This window comes from Geospiza fortis, unplaced genomic scaffold, assembly GCF_000277835.1.
Source record: "Geospiza fortis unplaced genomic scaffold, GeoFor_1.0 scaffold254, whole genome shotgun sequence".
Lineage (NCBI taxonomy): Eukaryota > Metazoa > Chordata > Aves > Passeriformes > Thraupidae > Geospiza > Geospiza fortis.
Genome location: NW_005054441.1, coordinates 82,897 through 101,180, shown reverse-complemented (window position 1 = coordinate 101,180; position 18,284 = coordinate 82,897). Strand labels below are relative to the sequence as shown.

General features: G+C 47.4%; 1 protein-coding gene across 1 annotated transcript in view; it reads left to right on the top strand.

The window, feature by feature from the left end:
- The window catches only part of DOT1L (DOT1 like histone lysine methyltransferase), a 73,346-nt gene that overhangs the window by 48,154 nt on the left and 6,908 nt on the right, over positions 1-18,284 (top strand). The window contains 10 exon segments of the mRNA XM_031062223.1: positions 308-789; positions 2,072-2,195; positions 3,018-3,164; positions 4,358-4,484; positions 5,819-6,408; positions 12,888-13,093; positions 14,389-14,453; positions 15,383-16,336; positions 17,478-17,789; positions 17,792-17,999. Of these exon segments, the coding sequence (XP_030918083.1) occupies positions 308-789; positions 2,072-2,195; positions 3,018-3,164; positions 4,358-4,484; positions 5,819-6,408; positions 12,888-13,093; positions 14,389-14,453; positions 15,383-16,336; positions 17,478-17,789; positions 17,792-17,964 (3,180 nt within the window). The 3' untranslated portion in view covers positions 17,965-17,999.

Genomic DNA, 18,284 nt, shown 5'->3' with positions numbered 1-18,284 from the left:
CCACCCTCTTTCTGTAAGTTTGAGATATTTTCCTTTTGGTTTTAAGATCTGAAATATTCTTTCTCAGGGTCTCTGAACTACTCCCTTCACTTGGGCCTTTTGGTCTTAAGCTCAGAGCAGAAATTTTCTCTCAAATTTTGGGGTCCCTTGTTCTGCATTGTTCCCAGAAGCTGAGACACTTTTACTTAGAAGAATTTGGAAGCAAAACTCCATAATGTGGAGTTTTGATAGAATAATAGACTTTATACACTTAATAATAGAAATATTAAGTGTAGTGTTTAATGTTTGTTTTCCTCTTCATTTAAAGATCAGCATCGTGGAACTCGAGAAGAGTCAGCGGCAGCAGGAGCTGCTGCAGCTCAAGTCCTACACCCCTTCAGAGGAGCCCCTGCCAGTGCAGCTGCACAGCAAAAGCCACCTGAGCCGTGACCCTGAGGCTGAGCAGGGCAGGTTCCAGCTGGAACTGGAGTGCTCCAAGTTCCCCATGCCCCACATCAATGGCATGAGCCCTGAGCTGTCCATGAACGGCCACGCCACCCCCTACGAGCTGCAGCACGCCTTCAGCCGGCCCTCGTCCAAGCAGAACACCCCCCAGTACCCCAACTCCCACCTGGACCAAGACATTGTGCCCTGCACCCCCAACCACAGCAGCAGGCAGAAGGCAGACAAGGTGACCAGCCTGGCCCTCCCTGATTACACCAGGTTCTCCCCTGCTAAAATTGCCCTGCGCAGACACTTGAATCAGGACCACGGAGTCAATGGAAAAGCCACAGCTAATGAGATCCAGAGGTGAGAGGGGTGATAGCAGAATAAATCACATGGACTCCATGTTCTTCATGGTGGAGAAAGCCCCTTATTTGTTGAAAGTTTGACAAGAAAGTCTCACAGATATGTATGCTTAGCAGAAAGATTTTTAAATGTGGAGTCTGATGAAGGAATAGAGATGGAAGCAAGTTTTGATATAGAAGAAAAGAATTGCTGAGCCAGTCTTACTGGATAACCAAGGAGGCAAAGGGTGTGTTAGTTAGAAGGGGTTTTTATGACTTAGAGCAAAGGATAGACCCACCTCAAACAAGATGTTTTTACCAAGCAGAAAGATAGCACAGGCAAACAAGTCAGCAAATGTTGCAAGTAGAAAAAAGATCTCAGAATTTTCCCATGCAAGAAAACTGAATAACAACTTCTAGCTTAAACTATAATGTACTAACTTTTAGTGATTGGAGAATAGTAACATGAATATGGTAATTATAGTAGTTATGATAGGCTATAGATAATAGTTAAGGTAGAGATTGGTTCTGCTGTATTAAGATGCTCAGGAAAGAAAAGTATCTAATGCAATGTAACCAAAACCAAAGGGTCTCCAGGCCTGCCTGCAGCTGGAGCTCACAGCTGTGGGCACAGCTCTGTCACCCACCACCCTGGACTGCTGGGATGTCTTAGATGTAACAAACTGCATTTTGGAGAGCTGCCTGGAGTCCTGCATCTCTCATTTAGGCTCTTACACTTATTTATTCACATAATTCGTTTTTATACAGTTTTATACATTTTTGTACAGACCTCGTGTGTTACTCCAATTGGTCAGTGGTTTTCATGCCAATTATTATTAGTTAGTAACAAGTTGTTACCCTGTATTAATTGGGCATTTAAACCCCTGGTGTGTACGTGCATGGAAAGTTGTTTGTGAGAGACAGTTTTCATTTTTCTATCTAAAAACAGTTTATAAAGGTGCTGGTTGTTTGTCACCCAGGAATAGATTGTTTTGCTAACAAACTGCTCACACCAGGATTGCTTTCACATGAGAACTTGCAAAGTGCCAGCTTTGCCACTGATTCCAGCAGAGCAGGCCTTTTTTATAATTTTTCCACCTTACTGCAACAGGTAGTGTTAATAGCACTGGTAATTTAGATTGGGAAAAGATATTTTTTAAATTGGAGGTTTATCTGTTTTAAAAAAATTTGTTTCATGAAAACAAATGATGAGAGCTAATGGGGTAAATAAGGTGGGACAGTGTGGTACAGGAATTCCTTGTCACTGGCTTTTGCATCCTGACAATTGTACATCTCTCTTCCAGAGCTGAGCATGTCAAAGAGAATGGCCTTACATATCCAAGCCCTGGAATTGCCAATGGCATAAAGCTGAGTCCTCAGGAAACTCGGCCCTCCTCCCCCGCGGCCTTACCCAGTGCAGGAGAGAAGGTAAAGGATCTGCTGCTGCTCAGGGCTGACCCTGGGGCAGCAAAAGGCAGGCTGGAAAATGCAGGAATGGCCTGGAAAATGCAGGAATGGCCACACTGGAAAATGCAGGGTTGGCCAAGCTGAAAAATGCAGGAATGGCCAGCCTGGAAAATGCAGGAATGCTGCTTTCTGTGGCCAGCTTGGTATGGGAAATGATACAAAATACAGTGGGTGTGATGCAATAAATCAGAGCTGGTCAGAGAGAGAGGAAGATGTGCTCTTTTCTGAGCACCAGTAATGCAGTGGGAATGCTGTTTGATCTGGCACATGTTTGCTTGAACTGGGAAAGGAGGCTCTTTCATAGTTATGAAAATAAAGAGTAAAAAATATGGCCCATGTAATTGGTGCAGCCATGGAGCATATTGGGGCTCACAGAGCAGCAGGTGCCCGGCAGTAGCAGGTTGCCATGGAAATGCATCTGGCTGCTACAGAGGGCCTCAAGATACAAAATCTCACATCTGAGTGCTTTTCACAGAGCTCTAACCAAAACACAGGGAAATGAGCTTGCCTAAGGCTTCCTTTTCCTGATGCTGGGGGCCAGCAGTGGCCTTAATTTACCCATTAAAATAGGTAAATTTCTGTGCTGTGGGATGTTGCTGTCCCAGGAGCCTCGTGCTGCTAGCCATGCTGCTCCCTGTCTGATGTAGCCATTCCTTAAAAAAATCTTTAACAAAAAAGGAGTGGGGGCAATGACACACACAAAGAAACAAGCAGGTTATCATGACCTTAAAAACCTTTTCAATATCCTGCGTAAGAACTTTGCTTTCTCTTTTGATTTTACAGGTTTTGAGAGAGAGAAGCTCTGTGAGTAATGGAGAAACTATCACCAGCCTCCCTATCAGTATTCCTCTGAGCACAGTGCAGCCCAATAAACTCCCTGTTAGTATCCCTCTGGCCAGCGTAGTCCTACCTAGCCGTGTTGAGAAGGTGGTGAGTAAGGGATTGTCAACACTTTCCGTCCCTAAATAAAATCCCAGGGGGCAGGAATGGGGTGCTGTGCCCCAGGATCCTCCTCGGGGTGGCTGCTGGGGGATGCATCCTCTTGGATCCTGTAGATTTTTCCTCTCCTTTCTCTGTGGGGTGGAGGGAGGTTCAGGCAGGAAGGAGAGTAAAGTGAGTGCCTCAGGAGAGCCTGGTCTGGGATGTGTGTCTGGGTGAAAAGCCTGAGAGTTTGTGGCAGTGGAAGCAGAGAATTGCATGTGTCAATTAGTTCTTAGCCCTGCTTTCTGTAGGAACCTGGGGGAGAATTCTGTCGGTCGCCTCAAAGCTGCCTGTTCTCCTCACACGTGTGCAGGGTGAGCTTGAGCAGCCCCTTGGGGCTGGGATACCTCACATGTGAGTGGCTGCTCTGTAGCAAAAGCCTCTGGGGCCATCTCTTTTGGAGATGTGACAAGTCCATGCCTCTCTGAGTGGAGGAGGAGTTCAAAAAGGCCTGGTCCGGTTTCTCACACCATTTGTCACAGAATTGCTGCAGCAGAGAGCTCAGAAGCTTTTGCTGCTTTTGCTGAGAGCTCTGAGTTAGAATCCATCCATGGCTTGTCTTTCACTCCCATTTTGGGAAAGCTGGAGTTGATTCACAGAATTGAACCCATTGCATTTCTCCAGCTGAAGACTTCTGGCTTTAGCAGAACCAGAGTGTGCTCAGCTCTGGGTGTCCTTAGGGCAGTGCCAGCCCTGGGTGGCACTTCTCTGTTTGTTCAGGCTGCCATTTCACAGGTGTTTCCTCAGAGAATGTCCCAGAGAACATGGACTGATGCACTTCATATTCCCTTTGGGGTTGTTTTGGGAGCTTTGTGAGCACAGGCTGGGGACATGATACAACCAGCAGTGGGGTGAGCCTTTCCTGCTCCTGGCAGAGCTGTCCTGAGTCTCAATATCCTGTAATAAGGAGCCTCCCTCTCTGCATGGTGCCTGCTGTGTATGAGATACTACTGCAGTTTAATTAATCACTAATTTGGGGCTATAACCTGCTGATCCATGCTTTTCTCAAAACAAGCTGAATCTGGGGCACACAGGAAGCAGAGCCACTTCCCAGGGACATGTAAAACATGTAATGCATGGAAATTTGGTTGAAGCTGGAGATTTCTGATGCTGTTTCCTGAAATGCCTTTTTCTCTCCCCAGAGAAGCACACCCAGCCCAGTTCACCAGAGCAGAGACTCATCAACACTTGAAAAGCAGATTGGTGCTAGTTCTCATAATGGCATAAGCAATGCTGCTGGAAACAAGCCTCTGGCTTTGGCTACCTCAGGTAACAGCCTCACCTGTGCTCAGCTGCTCCTGTCTTGGGGCAGCACCCAAATGCACCCAGCTGAGTTTTCCAAGCACTTCTTGCCAGGTGCTGTGGGCTCTGGAGTGCTGGATAACTGTGGGTGGGACCAGAAACTCATGGAGGATGCTCTGATGTGCATCTGGCATAAAGGGTTGGATTGATGTGCCTTTACTTGTAAATAAACAATTGTTTCTGTGAATTCTGTGAGGATCCAGAGATTCCCACTGATTTACAGTGTGGCAAACCTGCAGAGTGTCTGCAGCTGGTGACACAGCTGTGTCCTGAGCTGGTGATCTGGCTCTAAAAGTTTTATTTTACAAGGTCTTTAAATAGCAGAGTGAATTTTTGGGGGCAGGTTATGGAGGTGCCTCGTGAGCAGCTGTAAAGGCACAACAACCTGGGTGGGAAAAGCTCAAATGGGAGAGGATGGGGATCCCTTTAGGTGCAGATATTGCTTCTGACTCACTGATCCTTGGAAATCATGGTCTTTAGCTACCCTGGGAATGTTGTGGGCCAGGAAAAGTAGGTTCTACAGCTGATCCCTCACCAGAGAGTGCTTTTGTTCTCAGTGTTTACCACCCCGAGGGGCTTGGGTTGTTTCAGTATCTGTTTTGCAAAGGGCTTGGCTGCATTTATCTATAAAGCAAATGAAGTATTTAAAAAAAACCCTTGTTTTAAACCATTACCATGTTGTTCCCTTCTGCCCTTTTCATTTAGAGAGCCCAGGCCATCCTAGAGCCCTAAACCCATTTATGATACCCTGTGATAAATTCTGAATTCCTGTCACAAGATTCCTTCCTTGTGGAATTTTTCTGCCACTATGTCTTTGAAGGTCCCCTGTCACTCCCTGCGTCTCAGCCTTTTGCTGAATTTGGAGGAGGTGGGCTGTGTGGATGGCAAAGTCCTTCTCTTTTTGGAGAAGGGAAGGACTGAGTCTGGCCATCCCATTTCCTTGATGAAAGGAAGGAGTTGAGAGTAGAGGAGCCCTGATTTAAGGAGGGGTAATAGTTCAAACAAAGCTCTAGCTTGAATTCCATGTAAACCTGGGAGGAGCACGTGTTCTGTGGGTACCTCCATGTACCAGGTGACTTTTCCTGAACTGGCAAGAGAGCAGTGGAAGTCCCTAACCCCCAACTGGCACCTTGGCACCCAGAGAGCCACATGGAAAAGCAGCCCTGTGTTTCCTATGGAATCCAGGGCCACTGGCTGTCCTCCAGGCAGAGCTGGAATCCCTCCTGGCCCTCCCAGCCCTGTTCTCAGTGACCTCTCTCTCGCTCAGCCCCAGCAATGATCTATACTTTCCCTCTCAACAGGTTTTTCTTACTCTTCTGGCTCCGTGGCAGTCAATGGAAATCTTACAAACAGCCCAGCCCATCTTAACCATAGTGTTGATCAGGCAGCTCTGGACGACTCTGGGAGTCTCTTTAACTCTGTAGGGTCTCGGAGTTCCACTCCACAACATCCTTTGCTAATGATGAGGAACTCTGGGCAGAACTCCCCTGCTCAGCAGCACTCGAGCCCCCGCTTAGGTGGCCCGGCCCAGAGCCTGGCAGGGGGACTGCAGAGTGCAGAGGCTCAGAAGATCTTTGCCGAAGCAACAAAGGGGGACCCGCAGTGTGATGCAGCCTTTTCAGATCCCGAGAACGAGGCCAAGAGGAGAATCATCTTTACAATCTCTCCTAATACAGGACATGTAAAACAATCCCCTTGCAGCAAGCACAGCCCCGTGGCAGGCAGCTGCCAGGCCCACGGGCAGGACGGGAAGAAGCGGGGCCGGCGGAAGAGATCGAACCCGGGCAGTGCCAGCGGCAACGGCGCCGTCTCCCCGAAACGCAAAGCCCTGCCCTCGCTGGCCGGGCTCTTCACACAGCCCTCGGGGTCACCCCTCAACATCAACTCCATGGTAAGGGCCCCAGCTGGGCTTTGGGACAGCTCTGGGAGCGAGGAGTGCAGCCTGGGTGGTGGCTGTTACCTGTTCCTTGAAACATGGGATATCCCTGAAAAATAGCTCAGCTACCTTAGAAGGTATAAAATCAGCAGGATTTGGGGTAGTGTTGGAAACAAAAAGTGTTTAGAGGGTGGTGGCTGTTACCTGTTCCCAGAAATAGGGGTCTCCTCTAGTCTCATAAGCTCTAGGAGATTTATTTCTAAGGTAGCTCAGCTAGCTTAGAAGGCATAAAATCAACAGGATGGCTTCTGTGGTAGTGTTGGATACAAACATGTTTAGAGTGGTGGCTGTTACCTGTTCCCTGAAATATGGAATATCCCTGAAATATCTCCTCGAGCTGGGTCTCACAAGCTCCTGGAGATCTATTTCACACGTAAGAGAGCTCAGCTACCTTAGAAAGCATAAAATCAACAGGATGGCTTCTGTGGTAGTGTTGGATACAAACATGTTTAGAGTGGTGGCTGTTACCTGTTCCCTGAAATATGGAATATCCCTGAAATATCTCCTCGAGCTGGGTCTCACAAGCTCCTGGAGATCTATTTCACACGTAAGAGAGCTCAGCTACCTTAGAAAGCATAAAATCAACAGGATGGCTTCTGTGGTAGTGTTGGAAGCAAAAAGGTTTTAATAAAAGGCAAAATAACAAAACTCTTTACAGAGAAAAACCCAGCCAGGTGCAAGAGGTTCTTGCTCCTGGTAAAACACCCCACAAAAGCCATTGGTTTCTTTGTTCTCTTCTTTTTCTAGTAAATTACTCAGGCAGGACTTTTTGGCTCCTGTCCAACTGGCTATCCTTAAGTTTGTGGTGAAGTCCCCCTTCTGTGGTAGTGTTGGATACAAACATGTTTAGAGTGGTGGCTGTTACCTGTTCCCTGAAATAGGGGTGTCCTTGAGCCAGGTCTCATCTTACTCTTGGAGATCTATTTTACACCCAAGATAGCTCAGCTAGCTTAGAAGGCATAAAATCAACAGGATGGCTTCTGTGGTAGTGTTGGATACAAACATGTTTAGAGTGGTGGCTGTTACCTGTTCCCTGAAATAGGGGTGTCCTTGAGCCAGGTCTCATCTTACTCTTGGAGATCTATTTTACACCCAAGATAGCTCAGCTAGCTTAGAAGGCATAAAATCAACAGGATGGCTTCTGTGGTAGTGTTGGATACAAACATGTTTAGAGTGGTGGCTGTTACCTGTTCCCTGAAATAGGGGTGTCCTTGAGCCAGGTCTCATCTTACTCTTGGAGATCTATTTTACACCCAAGATAGCTCAGCTAGCTTAGAAGGCATAAAATCAACAGGATGGCTTCTGTGGTAGTGTTGGATACAAACATGTTTAGAGTGGTGGCTGTTACCTGTTCCCTGAAATAGGGGTGTCCTTGAGCCAGGTCTCATCTTACTCTTGGAGATCTATTTTACACCCAAGATAGCTCAGCTAGCTTAGAAGGCATAAAATCAACAGGATGGCTTCTGTGGTAGTGTTGGATACAAACATGTTTAGAGTGGTGGCTGTTACCTGTTCCCTGAAATAGGGGTGTCCTTGAGCCAGGTCTCATCTTACTCTTGGAGATCTATTTTACACCCAAGATAGCTCAGCTAGCTTAGAAGGCATAAAATCAACAGGATGGCTTCTGTGGTAGTGTTGGATACAAACATGTTTAGAGTGGTGGCTGTTACCTGTTCCCTGAAATAGGGGTGTCCTTGAGCCAGGTCTCATCTTACTCTTGGAGATCTATTTTACACCCAAGATAGCTCAGCTAGCTTAGAAGGCATAAAATCAACAGGATGGCTTCTGTGGTAGTGTTGGATACAAACATGTTTAGAGTGGTGGCTGTTACCTGTTCCCTGAAATAGGGGTGTCCTTGAGCCAGGTCTCATCTTACTCTTGGAGATCTATTTTACACCCAAGATAGCTCAGCTAGCTTAGAAGGCATAAAATCAACAGGATGGCTTCTGTGGTAGTGTTGGATACAAACATGTTTAGAGTGGTGGCTGTTACCTGTTCCCTGAAATAGGGGTGTCCTTGAGCCAGGTCTCATCTTACTCTTGGAGATCTATTTTACACCCAAGATAGCTCAGCTAGCTTAGAAGGCATAAAATCAACAGGATGGCTTCTGTGGTAGTGTTGGATACAAACATGTTTAGAGTGGTGGCTGTTACCTGTTCCCTGAAATAGGGGTGTCCTTGAGCCAGGTCTCATCTTACTCTTGGAGATCTATTTTACACCCAAGATAGCTCAGCTAGCTTAGAAGGCATAAAATCAACAGGATGGCTTCTGTGGTAGTGTTGGATACAAACATGTTTAGAGTGGTGGCTGTTACCTGTTCCCTGAAATAGGGGTGTCCTTGAGCCAGGTCTCATCTTACTCTTGGAGATCTATTTTACACCCAAGATAGCTCAGCTAGCTTAGAAGGCATAAAATCAACAGGATGGCTTCTGTGGTAGTGTTGGATACAAACATGTTTAGAGTGGTGGCTGTTACCTGTTCCCTGAAATAGGGGTGTCCTTGAGCCAGGTCTCATCTTACTCTTGGAGATCTATTTTACACCCAAGATAGCTCAGCTAGCTTAGAAGGCATAAAATCAACAGGATGGCTTCTGTGGTAGTGTTGGATACAAACATGTTTAGAGTGGTGGCTGTTACCTGTTCCCTGAAATAGGGGTGTCCTTGAGCCAGGTCTCATCTTACTCTTGGAGATCTATTTTACACCCAAGATAGCTCAGCTAGCTTAGAAGGCATAAAATCAACAGGATGGCTTCTGTGGTAGTGTTGGATACAAACATGTTTAGAGTGGTGGCTGTTACCTGTTCCCTGAAATAGGGGTGTCCTTGAGCCAGGTCTCATCTTACTCTTGGAGATCTATTTTACACCCAAGATAGCTCAGCTAGCTTAGAAGGCATAAAATCAACAGGATGGCTTCTGTGGTAGTGTTGGATACAAACATGTTTAGAGTGGTGGCTGTTACCTGTTCCCTGAAATAGGGGTGTCCTTGAGCCAGGTCTCATCTTACTCTTGGAGATCTATTTTACACCCAAGATAGCTCAGCTAGCTTAGAAGGCATAAAATCAACAGGATGGCTTCTGTGGTAGTGTTGGATACAAACATGTTTAGAGTGGTGGCTGTTACCTGTTCCCTGAAATAGGGGTGTCCTTGAGCCAGGTCTCATCTTACTCTTGGAGATCTATTTTACACCCAAGATAGCTCAGCTAGCTTAGAAGGCATAAAATCAACAGGATGGCTTCTGTGGTAGTGTTGGATACAAACATGTTTAGAGTGGTGGCTGTTACCTGTTCCCTGAAATAGGGGTGTCCTTGAGCCAGGTCTCATCTTACTCTTGGAGATCTATTTTACACCCAAGATAGCTCAGCTAGCTTAGAAGGCATAAAATCAACAGGATGGCTTCTGTGGTAGTGTTGGATACAAACATGTTTAGAGTGGTGGCTGTTACCTGTTCCCTGAAATAGGGGTGTCCTTGAGCCAGGTCTCATCTTACTCTTGGAGATCTATTTTACACCCAAGATAGCTCAGCTAGCTTAGAAGGCATAAAATCAACAGGATGGCTTCTGTGGTAGTGTTGGATACAAACATGTTTAGAGTGGTGGCTGTTACCTGTTCCCTGAAATAGGGGTGTCCTTGAGCCAGGTCTCATCTTACTCTTGGAGATCTATTTTACACCCAAGATAGCTCAGCTAGCTTAGAAGGCATAAAATCAACAGGATGGCTTCTGTGGTAGTGTTGGATACAAACATGTTTAGAGTGGTGGCTGTTACCTGTTCCCTGAAATAGGGGTGTCCTTGAGCCAGGTCTCATCTTACTCTTGGAGATCTATTTTACACCCAAGATAGCTCAGCTAGCTTAGAAGGCATAAAATCAACAGGATGGCTTCTGTGGTAGTGTTGGATACAAACATGTTTAGAGTGGTGGCTGTTACCTGTTCCCTGAAATAGGGGTGTCCTTGAGCCAGGTCTCATCTTACTCTTGGAGATCTATTTTACACCCAAGATAGCTCAGCTAGCTTAGAAGGCATAAAATCAACAGGATGGCTTCTGTGGTAGTGTTGGATACAAACATGTTTAGAGTGGTGGCTGTTACCTGTTCCCTGAAATATGGAATATCCCTGAAATATCTCCTCGAGCTGGGTCTCACAAGCTCCTGGAGATCTATTTCACACGTAAGAGAGCTCAGCTACCTTAGAAAGCATAAAATCAACAGGATTTGGGGTAGTGTTGGAAACAAAAAGTGTTTAGAAAGTGGTGGCTGTTACCTGTTCCCTGAAATAGGGGTGTCCTTGAGCCAGGTCTCATCTTGCTCTTGGAGATCTATTTTACACCCAAGATAGCTCAGCTAGCTTAGAAGGCATAAAATCAGCAGGATGGCTTCTGTGGTAGTGTTGGAAGCAAAAAGGTTTTAATAAAAGGCAAAATAACAAAACTCTTTACAGAGAAAAACCCAGCCAGGTGCAAGAGGTTCTTGCTCCTGGTAAAACACCCCACAAAAGCCATTGGTTTCTTTGTTCTCTTCTTTTTCTAGTAAATTACTCAGGCAGGACTTTTTGGCTCCTGTCCAACTGGCTATCCTTAAGTTTGTGGTGAAGTCCCCCTGAGATGTCTTTTCACCTAATTGAGGAGAGAAACTTCTGGGCTTATTTCTTTTTTAAGGGGACAAAGAATAGTTTTGTCACTCTGTCAACAGAGGGCACATTCCTGTAGTTCCCCAGTAAGCATCTCCTGTGGAAAAGCTGCTTGGGTGAACATTCAGGCAAGGCAGGCAAGTCCACACTCACCACACTCACCATGGCAAGCTCAGCAAAGAGAGGCAGAAGGGCCTTTTGTGTGGTGTGAAAAACACCTTCACTCTCCTGAAGATTTGAGAAGTTTAATAAAGGAAGGGTTTTCAGCCTGTGAAAAACACCTTCACTCTCCTGTGTAAATTTGAGAAGTTTAATCAAGGGCAATAGGAGACAAGGACCATAGAGCAAAGGTTATTACAGCCAGGTGCATCTTGGCACTCAGCCTTTGGGGATACCCCTTAAATACCCTTTTCCTTACACCAGCCTGTTGCATATTCATAGACCCTTATGCATATCCATAACTAGTTTACAGATTCCAGGAACTATTTTCCATGGCCCCTCCTTGGGTCTGCCTTTTTAGAGCCTGCATGTTTCTTGGCTGTGGTTTTGGTTCCTTTTCTTTATCACTTCCAGTTTTTGGGCCTTGGTCCACACTTTGTTTAGACAGCAGATGCTGATGGTTGGCAGATCTGTACAGGTGTCCTCATCCTATGATTATCCCATCCAAGCAGGCATTTTAACACAAGCACACTTAAATCAGCCATTTCACTTCTAAGCTTAATTAATAACAGAAATAAAAAGTATATCTTTACAACAAAGTTACTTTTACATCACACATATAAAATCCATTTTAATATTAGTGAAAAGCCAATATTATAATGTGTATCTATAACACGTGGTCAGTTCCAGCAAGGTTTATTTCAGCACGCTGAAGGGGAACCAGAGACAAAAGAGAAACCATGTTCTGTGCACAAGGTTAAGTAGGGAAGGGCATAGAGGTGGCACAAAGGGCAGGGCAAAGGGCTTTGGCTTTCAGGGAAGATGGGGCTGGCCACCAGGGATGCCACAACCAAGGAAGAAACAGGGAATGGAGAAAGCAAGGGAAGTTGGGACATATGGGGGAAGGAGCTGGGATGGGTCAGTGTTGGGCAAGACTCCATGGGGAAGTGTTTTCTGTCCACCCAGGTGGGGTAAATTCTATGGTAAGACTATGGTAAGTCTTTTCAAGGCAAGGCTCTGGGGTTTTCCCAGAGGAGGAAGGAATCACAGGACTCCACAAGGGATAAGCTCCAGGCTGGAGCAGGAATTGCCATGGAGGCTCTTTGCAGCAATTCCTGCCTCTCGTTTTCACTAAGTTGGTGAACAGTTTGTGTATAAGCAGAACGTCTTCTAATAGCTCATTGCTGTCAGAGCATTAAAAATTAAAAATAATCTCTTCCTTCATGACAAAGAGCTTGTTTCTGCAGTGAAGTTGATTTTTGAGGCTGTAGATTCAATATTTTGAAAATAGTTTAAGCTAAGATTGACTAAACAGCAGAGGAGTGCCAGAAGCATATGGCATTCTTGCTAATGAAGCCAGCTAGAGAGTTGTGTGCATGTGATCCTGCAGTGTAGTTTGAGAAGAATAGGTTTATCCCAGGTCATCATTTCTGATGTCAAACATGAAATCAAAGAATGAAAATTAGCTATTTTTCCAAGTTTATTTAAGCTTTCACCCCAGGTTTTAATGCAGGAGGTGGAAGAGAGCAGCAGCAGTGCTAAATCAGCAGCTGTTGGATGTCCCAGAGCAAGTTAAACTGCATTAAAATCTTTACAAGATGCCTTTCCAAGGATACTCTCATGTGTAACTGCTTTCTTTCCTTTTCACCCAGGTCAATAACATTAACCAGCCCTTAGAAATAACAGCCATTTCCTCTCCTGAAAACTCCCTGAAGAACTCTCCTGTTCCTTACCAGGACAATGACCAGCCCCCAGTGCTGAAAAAAGAGAAGCCCCTCGTTCAGAGCAACGGTGTCCATTACTCCCCCCTGACATCGGATGACGAGCAGGGCTCTGAGGATGAGCACAATAGCAGCAGGTGAATGCACAGGCACAGTTTCAGGATAGGGTTTCTCTCAGGGCTGATAACGCTGCTCTCAGCAGGAGGGGTGTGTTTAAAGCCTCTTTGTTCTCCTTGCTTAAAGGCCCATCCCATTATCCCAAACCTCTTATGTGGCTGAAGCTGTGAACAGGGGAGGTATTCAGGCAGTAGAATGTGGGAAGCTGCTGGTGCTGCTGCTGTGTTTGCAGAGCTGGCAGGGTCTGGCCTTGGAGATAACTGCTGGAGAAATGACTGAGAAATGGAGGAGGCTGAGGGGAGGCTCCTCGGGGGCTGCAGCTCCTCCCCAGGGCAGGCACAGGGGCAGGGGCTGAGCTCTGCTCTGGGACAGGGACAGGAGCCCAGCAAGGGCTGGAGCTGGGCCAGGCCTTGGCATGGAGCTCAGGGCAAGGTTCTGCCCCCCGAGGCTGCTGGGCACTGCCCAGGCTCCCCAGGGAATGGTGCCAAGGCTGCCAGAGCTCCAGGAGCTCCCAGGGCTGCTCAGGGTGGGGGTGTTGGGGTGGCTGTGCAGGGACAGGGGCTGCGCTGATCATGCCTGAGGGTCCCTTCCCATTCAGGGTATTCTGGGATTCTGGAATTGATTCCCCAAAGCTGATGATTTATTCCCCTTGACCAGTGGGGCCAGCATTGCCCAGCTCATTTCCCCATCCTGGCAGCTGTGAGGTTTCTGTTTGCTCTGCTAATCCAGGAAGGTGCTGCTGGCAGCCCCCAAACCTGCCTGGTTTGCCCCTCTCCTCCTCTCAATTCAGCCAGAATCAGGAGGGGGCTCAGCCCAGGGATGGCTGGAGCCTGGGAGGGCCCTGGCACAGGGTGCCCAGAGCAGCTGGGGCTGCCCCTGGATCCCTGGCAGTGCCCAAGGCCAGGCTGGACAGGGCTTGGAGCAGCCTGGGACAGTGGGAGGTGTCCCTGCCATGGCAGGGTTGGGGTGAGATGAGCTTTAAGGTCCCTCCCAACCCAAACCATCCTATGGTTCTGAGAAAAATAGCCACTACAGAAATGTGGTTCTGCTTGTTTTGAAAGAAAACAACAAAGTTCTCTGAACGTGCACTAATCCTGTCAAAGAGCAGTAATTCTATAATGGCTCCTGCCTAAAGCTTGTGGTGGGTTTTTGATTGCTTATAAATTCCCTTAGTGACACAAAACTGTGGGACTGAGTTGTTTTTTACACTCTCTCATCTGATAAGACCTGATCATGAAGTGTATAGTTTGTGAGGGGAAATGTGCAACAGAAGGTTTGTGCTATAGGTGCAATAATCTCTCTATTTTCCCCCTAGAATTGAGAGGAAAATTGCAACAATATCATTGGAAAGCAAATCTCCACAGAAGACTGTTGAAAATGGTACGTGTGAGGAATGGGAATTGTTCGTGGCATGGCTGGGCCTGGGCATGGGTGAAGCTGGCAGTCAGTGGGATGTTTCTCTCTGCTGCTGGACCAAGTGTCATTCTTAATCATCATTAAGCCAGGTGGCTGCTAATTACAGATTTTGGGTCACTTCTTTCTGTAGTCACAGGTCAGCAAAGATCTGACCAGTTTTTTCACTGACTCAGGGTTTGAGGAAGGATTTGTAGTACAAATATAGGGGGAAAAACCAGATCAGTGTTCTCAGACTTTTCCAGAGTGTTAAACTGAATTTTAAGGGCTTTCAGGTGACTTCACAAATATTTCTGCCTTTGGTTCAGAAATAGAATTACAGACTGATAAAAGGTGGGTTTTGAAGGATAAAAAATGTGGGTGCTGTTCAGAGAAAGGTCTGGATCCCCAGGAGTACCTGAGGGAGCTGGGGGAGCTCAGCCTGGAGAAAAGGAGGCTTGGGGAGTCCTCACTCTCTACAACTGCCTGACAGGAGGGGACAGCCAGGGGGAATCAGGCTCTGCTCGCAGGGAACAAGGGACAGGACAGGGGAAAATGGCCTCAAGCTGTGCCAAGCGAGGTTTAGATTGGATATTGTGAGAATTTCTTATTATTATATGTTATTTATTTATATCTTGTTATTTCTAATTTCAGTGCCTGACCACCACTAAAAGGGTAGTCAGGCATTGGAAGGGGTCACCCAGTGCAGTGGTGGAGTCCCCATCCCTGGAAGTGTTCAGAAAACCAATGGATGGGACACTTGGGGACGTGGTTTAGTGATACCATGGTGGTGGTGCTGGTTGATGATTGGACTTGATGATCTTAAAGGACTCTGTGATTCTATAAAACCCCGTTCTCAAGGGGCAGATTGAGTGAATGCTGTTTATTGACATTTTTAAACCTTCCCCCACAACCAGGTGGCAGCATATCGGGGAGGAAACAAGCACAAAGCAACGAGAACATGAACAGCAGCAAATGGAAATCGACTTTTTCACCGATATCTGACATCAACCTGACCAAAACCACCGACAGCCCCTTGCAGGCCGTGTCAGCTCTGAGCCAGAACTCCCTGTTTGCCTTCAGGCCTCCCTCCGAGGACGGGCTGCCCATGGACACCAAGGTGCCAGGACACCCCAGGAAGAGCCTGGCAGTGCCCTCAGATGGGCTGAGCCCTGGCACAAACCCCCCCAATGGCTTCAGCTACAACGGGGGCCTGTCCTCCGAGCTGGGCCTGCACGGCTTCATGGACGGCGCTGCTCTCCCTCACAAAGCTGGGGATGGCTCCAACTGCTCCCTGGGCTTCCCCTCGCAGCGAGGCAAGGACCTGGGGGTGTCAGACACCAACCTGTTCCTGAACAAGAGGCAGCTGGAAGCTCTGGGCACCAAGGGAGAAGAGCTGAGCCGGCCGGGGGTGAAGGGCAAGGAGCTGGGCGAGCTGAGCGCCCGGGCCGGGGGGGCTGTGGAGAAAAACTCAGTGCAGCACAACGGGAAGGTCGGCAAGGGAAGGGACCGAGACGTGGAGTTTAAAAACGGCCACAACCTTTTCATTTCTGCTGCTGTTTCGTCTGGTGGCCTTCTGAATGGTAAAAGCCTTTCTACTGCTGTTTCCTCAGCAGGGAACCCAGCGCCGTCTGTCCCGACGCACCATCCCTTCCTCAACACTCTGACCACTGGATCACAGTTCCCCCTCGGCCCCATGGCCTTGCAAGCAAACCTCAACTCGGTGACAAATTCCTCAGTATTGCAGTCCTTATTTAATTCAATGCCAGCTGCTGCCAGTCTGGTCCACGTGTCATCAGCTGCAACCAGACTGACTAATTCTCACACTATGGGGAACTTCTCTCCTGGGGTTACAGGTGGAACAGTTGGAGGTAGGCAGAACTCTTTCTCTGGTATAAGACAGGCCCTAAAGGAAAGTCTGACACTGCCTCTCCAGGGGTGAAACCCTTTCATTTCTACAGGATGCCAAGCAGATCTGTCCCACATAACCAGTCTCCTCTCTCTCTCTCTTTCTCTCTCTTGGAATTGCTAGGATGATTTCAGTTCCCTACAGTGAAATCTCATGAGCTTTGTCTGCTAGATGAGCTTGTTGTACCACCTTAATGAAACAATACACCCAGACTTTGTGATTGATAATGTTTGCTTGTTCAGATGTTGCTGTGTTGGAACCAACTTAGGTCTGCCTGCAGGTAACAGATTTGACTTGTCCTGGTACCATGTTAAGGATCTCTAACTTGTCAACTTGAGTAGAGGTTGAGTTTAGGCCTTGAATGGATTTAGCATGATCCAGGAGGAGCAGAACATCAGAGGAGCTGGTGTTGGGAGTTCTGTAGCATTCTGGCCCTTGAATGGACATGAAGAGCATTTCTTGGCCAGGAAGGGCAATGCCATATGCACCTTGCACTTCTGGGATTCTGCACAGGCTTGGCTTCTGTGGCCCACACCGGGGACAAGCTGGCAGGACCAGAAGATAGGCTGAACCTGCCATTTCTAAGTGTCTAGGGCAGTTTTTCTGACCTGTCCATGATCATTCAGGCACCATGTCGGGAAATCCTAACTCTCACATCTCTCAGCACGTAGATTTGCTGGAATTACACCTCCCCTCTGCTGCCCTATAAGTGGGGGAGCAGGAGGGTGGGGAGGGAAGAGCAGCACTTTGACTCTTCAGATAAGCAACTCTAAAGATCACTTCTAATCTCATCAAAACTCTGCCTGTGTGGTATAGAAGTGACAGTTCTTGGGTCTGACCATTTTTCCTCGTGGCCTTTAGAGGTTGGCAGTAGGAAAGGTAAGTGGAACCTTTTGTACCTCCTGGCCTGCACCATTATCTCCTCATTGCTTGCTGCCTTCTCACGCTGCGCATTTTTGTATGGGGCTGTAACTTATTATAATTTTGCTTTTGTTTGTTTGTTTATTTTCTTTTATTTTCTTTTTTTTTGTTTTGTTTCTCTTGTCACTTGAGACTGTACAAAGGCCATCTGTTGAAGCTGAGTTTTTCTCTCCTGTTTGCAGGTATTTTTAACCATGCGGTGCCTTCTGCCTCCTCTCCTCATCAGTTTGGAGCCAGTTTCAGCAGCAGTGCTGTCTCTAGCAGCACCGTGCTAAGCTTAAACCCTCTGCAGGCTGTTGCCAGCACCTCATCCTCATCCTTCCCACCCTCTTCCTCTAATTTAGTAACATCTAGTGAGACTAGACCTGCTCAGCACCTCAACAGAGCTCCAGTGCAATCTGTCTTCCACCCCCCTCCACCCCCTCCTAACGTGTCCTTGCCTCCCCCTCCTCCTTTACTCGCTTCTAACTCTGAGCCTGCTCTCCTGCAGAACCTGTAAAACTGGCTTCTCTCCAGCACAAACCCTCCCGCCCCTCCTTTACCGTGCACCACCCGCCCCTGCCCCGCGTGCTCCCGCAGCCCAACGCCGCTGGCACGGCCGCTATGTGGGTGACCCTTGGCATGCAGCCTCCTTATGCTTCGCACCTTTCGGGGGTTAAGCCACGATAAAGAGCTTGCTTAGCTAACAGTTCTTGTTTTGTAAGGTAAGGCCAGACACAAAACCAGAGGAGTTTGCGTGCGAGATGCTCACTTGACGCTTCTTCCTTTGCAGAGAGAGAGGTCGGGGCCGGGCTCCGTGAAACTGGAACCTCTGAAACGGGGAAAACGAGCCCTAAAATGGGGGAGAGAAACCTCTGAAATGGGGGAGAGAAACCTCTGAAATGGGGATTGGAATCTCTCAAATGTGTGGATTGAAATCTTTAAAATGTGGGGATTGATATTTAAAATGTGGGGATTGCAGTCTCTAAAATGGGGATTGAAATCTCTAA